The sequence below is a fragment of the Cibotium barometz genome, chromosome 58 (assembly GCF_041138505.1).
Source record: "Cibotium barometz isolate CiBa-2024 chromosome 58, ASM4113850v1, whole genome shotgun sequence".
Classification (NCBI taxonomy): Eukaryota; Viridiplantae; Streptophyta; class Polypodiopsida; order Cyatheales; family Cibotiaceae; genus Cibotium; species Cibotium barometz.
The window spans coordinates 23,285,352-23,291,142 of NC_141103.1; the positions used below are offsets into that span (position 1 = coordinate 23,285,352).

At 43.7% G+C, this 5,791-nt stretch overlaps 1 protein-coding gene across 1 annotated transcript; it reads left to right on the plus strand.

Annotated features, from left to right (window-relative positions):
• The first annotated feature begins 4,201 nt into the window (after positions 1–4,201).
• Positions 4,202–5,548, plus strand: LOC147606039 (uncharacterized). The gene has a single exon (XM_086792579.1). It carries the CDS (start codon positions 4,572–4,574, stop codon positions 5,508–5,510), a length of 939 nt encoding a protein of 312 aa, XP_086648705.1. The 5' UTR covers positions 4,202–4,571; the 3' UTR covers positions 5,511–5,548.
• Positions 5,549–5,791: the final 243 nt, after the last annotated feature.

Consider the following 5,791-nt stretch of genomic DNA (forward strand, 5'->3'; position numbering starts at 1 on the left):
GGGATGACAGGCTGTGTGACAGCCATTCTAGAGACTGGCATAGTTATAGCGCCAGCTCATTTAGTCGGGTTCACACTATAGAGAACCCGTGTATGTATTGGTTGAGTACCTTTCATATTATGTGTACTCTTATCTTGTATATGGTGTGTTGAGTGTGGAGTAGAGAAGAAGAAGATTTTCAGCCTCTCACCTTGTGTGTTCTCTATTAGGGTTTTGTGAGTGTGTGTGTGTGCTTGCAAGAGCTCAAGCTCTCTTCCCCCCTGCATCTTTTCATGGTATCAGAGCCTGGTTCGTGCTAAGGGCTGAGCTGCAAGCAAGAGAACCACAGGAAGCGGTACGAGGGTAAGAGCTGCAACTACTCTTCCCTATTTGTGTTGGTGACTACACCCTTGTCGGGAGCTCTACGGGAGGCACCGGCAAATGGTCTCTGATTGAGGAGCTTTCTTCGCGGGAGTAAAGCTATAGGGCAACTATACAGTCCTTCGGACTCAGTCCTTCGCACAGTCCTTCGGACTAAAATTTTCGGGCCGAAAACGAGTTTCGGGCGCGTCTGGACCTCCGTTTTTCAGAAAGCAGGCGATTTCGAGCACTGCGGGTAAGTCATGGATTCTCTGCAGAACTCTGTTTTAAGAACTGCAGGAAGACAGATTGACTGTGCAGACACTGTGGGTGCTGCAAAGAGGTCTACAGTTGCCATTGGGTGTATGTATGCACATTGAGGTCACTGGTTGTGACATTTGAGTGGACTGCAGTACTGCTGTGCAGAAAATACAGCATTTGTGCAGGAAAAACCAGAGTGCAGTTTCTGGTAAAATTGTGTGTTTGGCAAGATGTCTAATGATGGCATAACACAGATTGTAGCTGAGAAGCTGGATAAGAATAACTTCCATGCTTGGAGGTTCAGGTTGACTAATTTCCTGATGGGAAAAGGCTATTGGGACTACATAGAAGGTGAACATGAAGAGGCAACAGAGATACCGGACATAAATCCAACTGCTGCAGATGTGAAAGAGTTTAAAGACTGGAACCAAGGAGCCAGGAAGGTTATGTATTGGCTATCCATTAGTATACAGGACACCATGATTGGGCACATTCAGGATGCCAAGTCTCCCAAGGAGGCGTGGGACACCTTGGTAAAGCTCTATGAAACAAATACCAAGGCACGTAAGATACAGTTGAAGAATGAACTTCATACTGTGGAGAAAAAGAGCATGTCTGTGAATGACTATGCGTTGAAGATAAAGGGTATTGTGGAATCCCTTGCATCTATTGGTGTGTCAGTATATGATGATGACAAGGTGGAAGTCTGTCTACGTGGTCTCGGGCCACAATACAAGGCGTTTAAGACGTCTATTTAGACTCGGGAAAACATTCCCAACTTTACAGATTTGGTGTCTATGCTGATTATCGAAGAGAAGAGCTTGGGTGAAGACCAACAGTCTTCACAAAGCAAAAACAGTTCAGAGCAACAGGCCTTCTACACGAGTTCAGGAAGAGGACGAGGTAGAGGAGGCCGTGGACGCGGTCAAGGAGGTGGCCGAATAGGTAATCAGAATTATGGTCAGTAGCAGCAGCAACAACAACAGTCCCAGAATCCCACGTTGGAGATGTGCCATTGTCTATGCAAGATGGCAAAGTGAAGTACCTTGTAGATGTACTTCATGTACCGAACATAACAAAGAATCTGGTTTCAGTTGGCCAGATGATTGAGCAGGGTTTGCAGGTTCGGTTTAACCCTGATGGATGTTATGTCGAAGACTTCAAAGACAAGTATGTGAGGTAGCTTGGTTGAGAAAGCTACTTGCAGATTTGGGTCTATCAGTGGATAGACAAGTTGTCATTTTCTGTGACAACATTAGCAGTATACAGTTGGCCAGGAACCCAGTCTTTCATGCTCGTACGAAGCACATAGAGGTCCACTACCACTTCGTCAGAGAGAAGGTCTTGGCAGCAGATCTTGACCTTGTTTATGTTAGCACAGAGGATCAGGTAGCTGACATCTTCACCAAAGCATTGGGTACAGAGAAGCTCCGCAGATTCAGGGCTTCGCTTGGTGTACATGAGATGGAGTTGAGCTCGAGGGGGAGTGTTGAGATATCGAGCTCGTCTAGTGAGGCGGTGGACACTGTGATGACCCGCCTGGGGGATAGGCCCCGCACTTATACCACTGGCATGGTTGGTGAGATCTTGGGTGATATGCGGCCAGTGGGATGACAGGCTGTGTGACAGCCATTCTAGAGACTGGCATAGTTATAGCGCCAGCTCATTTAGTCGGGTTCACACTATAGAGAACTCGTGTATGTATTGGTTGAGTACCTTTCATATTATGTGTACTCTTATCTTGTATATGGTGTGTTGAGTGTGGAGTAGAGAAGAAGAAGATTTTCAGCCTCTCACCTTGTGTGTTCTCTATTAGGGTTTTGTGAGTGTGTGTGTGTGCTTGCAAGAGCTCAAGCTCTCTTCCCCCCTGCATCTTTTCATATATAAGACGGTTGATAATTATTTTTGTAGGTTTTTTTACGTCCAAGATACCCAAAAATGTGCATGATGTGTCCATCAAAAATCATGCCTGGCCTCCTAGTAGAGAGGAGGAGTTCATAGAGGGGCAGCCAAGGGTGGGGGAGGGCCTGGTGGGTATATTAGCGAAGGAGGAGGTAGGCTACGCGTCAGAAGGCTCATAGAGGGGCAAGTCAAGAATAAGTGCTTGTGGTTGCATAGATAGGAGGGGGGTGGAGATGTGGATTAGGAGAGGTCAAGAGGGGTTTCTAAGAGAGTTGTCCCATGTGTGTTGGTTAGCTAGCATGTAAATCTTAACTTCCATGATTACCTTCAAGTCTTGTAAGTGATTGTAAATGAAAGTATTTATAGGCAAGATAGTGTGGACTTGCAAGAAATGGAATCTTAACTTCCATGATTACCTTCAAGTCTTGTAAGTGATTGTATTTATAGGCAAGATAGTGTGGACTTGCAAGAAATGGAATTGCACAACATATTAGTTATTTGTTAACTAAGATTTTCTTCCTTCTTCTTATGATCTCACTTCAGAGCTTTGTGTGAAAAATTTCTTGACAAGCTCCCACACTAGACACCATAAAAGCTACAAGTCACAAAAATCAACATGGGTCATAATAGGCATTTGTTAATACCAAAGATAGAAATGAGAATGTCTCTCGAGTTCCTACTATTATTTTGGTTAAACGTCTTTTCTCCTCGTGATAGTTACTTTGCAACTCAAAGGAGACTCCTCAAAGCTCATAACCGGGCACAGATTGCCTTTTGATGAGCATGCTTGTACGTCGGAAAGGGACGATAACGGGATGGGATGTGATGAGCACGCTTGTACGTCGAAAAGGGACGGGATTTGCAAGTTTTTCATTGTTTAAATGACGGTTGAGAATTATCTTTGCAGATTTTTAACGTCCAAAATACCCAAAAATGTGCATGGCGTACATGCCCATTATAAAAAATCAAGCCTCGCGAGCCTCAGAACTAAGTGCCACGGGGTCTTAAAGACCCTTGTCAGGTGACATCAATGGATGGCATTAATCAAAATCGTGACGCCTTGTTTGGACCGTCAGATAAAGTAAACTAGATCCAGTAAACTAGGGCCAATAGACTAACCTTGAAAAACATAGAATATAATGGCTTGAAACTCTATGGCTTTGTTGTTTGAAGGTATAGTATAGTGGGAAGATGTTTCCAACGGTGACCCAAGGTCTTGAGTTCAAATCCTCTTTTGCACATAACATGTTGCTCCAAAATTTTCTAAGTCCTAAACCCAAATTCACCCTCATTTCATGGTGTAAACTAGGAAGTAAACTATGATTTGCTAAGTAAACTAGGAAGTAAACTATGCCTGCTTAGTAAACTAGGAAGTAAACTACGATCACTTAGTAAATTAGGAAGTAAATTATGCCAGTTTAGTAAACTAGGAAGTAAACATTGATCACTTAGTAACCCTAATTTATTGGACCTAGTTTACTTTATACGACAGCCCAAAAAAAGCGTCACGATTTTTGATCAATTCCATCCATTGATTTCACCTCACAAGGGTCTTTAACACCCCGTGGCACTTAGTTGTGACGCCTCGCGAGGCATGTAGATTGTAAAGGCATGTAAAAAAGAAGTGTTGGCATGAACTGTGGACCCCTTTTTTTTGGGGGGGGGGGAGGGGGGCCGGGGGACGGTGCGTAGTACACGCAAACATATTGATGTTGTTGACTTGCGTGATGCACATGGCGTAGCATTCTCCGACTGTCTCCTAGAGTTTCTTCTGATTATCATTTTGATTTTATGGCAAGCGTATTTAGAGTTTTTCTGCACAACCTATCAGAAGCTCATTTTGCCCACTAATCAGGAAGTTTTTCTGCAAATAGGGCATTGCGCCCACTAATCAGAACGTTTTTCTGCAAACCTCGATCGTTAGGGTTTTTTCTGCATAATCCATCAAAAGCCTGTCATGCCATTTCGCCCAATGGTTAGGGTTTTCTAAAAGACCTAGCCAAAGCTTGTATATTATGCTATTCTAATAGGGCTTTTTAGCAAAGATTAAGAGACAAGCTTTGTTCAGAATGTCGGAGTCTTCCGACAATTTGTGCCAGAAGCCAAGCGATTTGCTTCTGCTGGAGGGTGCATTCCGATCCTTTTTCGCAGTTTTTGCAACCCACATCTTGGCGGGAGAGGTGGACACTGTATTCGCAGGAGGCAGTTTTGCTGCCAAAATCTCATGGCTGGTAAGGTACTTCAACCCTGTGAACCTCCTCTGGCGCTACTACTCCATGATAGCCTACCGTTTCATGGCCAAAACTTGGGGTGAAAGGCAGCTTGCTTTAATAAATTCTGAAGCCTACCCTTTCAGGCCCCCTATCCCTTATATCATAGGAGAAAACATCGAGAATTTCTGCATCAGAAGGCTTGAGATTTCTGGTATTGTGAGCTCGCAAGGTCTTCTAAGCATAATTGCAGCTTACCAAGGGATAATGGCAGTTCAATTCACAATCTCATCACAAGCCCTTGGGTTTTTGCCCACCATTTCTAAACCCTTGGCAATCTTAGGGTTGTTCAGGGTTATGGTTTCTAATTGGGTTGCTAGCAAGGTCTATGTGGAGCCGTATCCATACCCTACACAAGAACAAGATGGTGATAAGGTTGATCATATTGGTTATACATCCAATAAGCTTGTGGCATTTGGATGGGCTGCAGTTTGCGTTAGCCTTGTCATGCTTTCTCTATGGCCTTACATTGGATACCCTGAGTTCCACAACATAAAGAAAACTTACATGGACTTGAGCATGGAAATTCTCTACCAGTACATTGCAATCTCGATTTTCCTCTTCCACATTGTCTTGCTATCTCGCGGACCCCACGCATTAGCAAACCGGATACTATATTTCGACCATTGGGTATACAAATTGCAAACTCTAGGGTTTGTCATGCTCCTTTTTGGAACATTGGGTGTTGGTATACTGGACTTTGTTGTTCATGGTTTCTACAGCTACTGTGTTTTCTAGACATTCAATAAAAGAAAGGGTCATCTCTATATTACAAAGCTTATGCAGTTGATGTGCTTGGAAAATGTGTAAATGTTGAAAGAGACCCTAAAGAGCTAGTTTAATCTGCAGGCTGTGTGATGCATGGAGGTAGCTACTTTGTGTACGGTATGATGCCATACTATGTCATCTTTGTGACTTAGGAAGGTTTCTCATGGAAACTATCTGCAAGCCCCAACATATCTAGCTTTTGAGGCTGCAAAAGACCATAGCCTGTCATTGATTGGAGCAAGTCATGACAA

What these genes read in the sequence shown, in the direction of transcription:
- LOC147606039 (XM_086792579.1), top strand. Translation starts at nt 4,572, where the DNA reads ATGTCGGAGTCTTCCGACAATTTGTGCCAGAAGCCAAGCGATTTGCTT.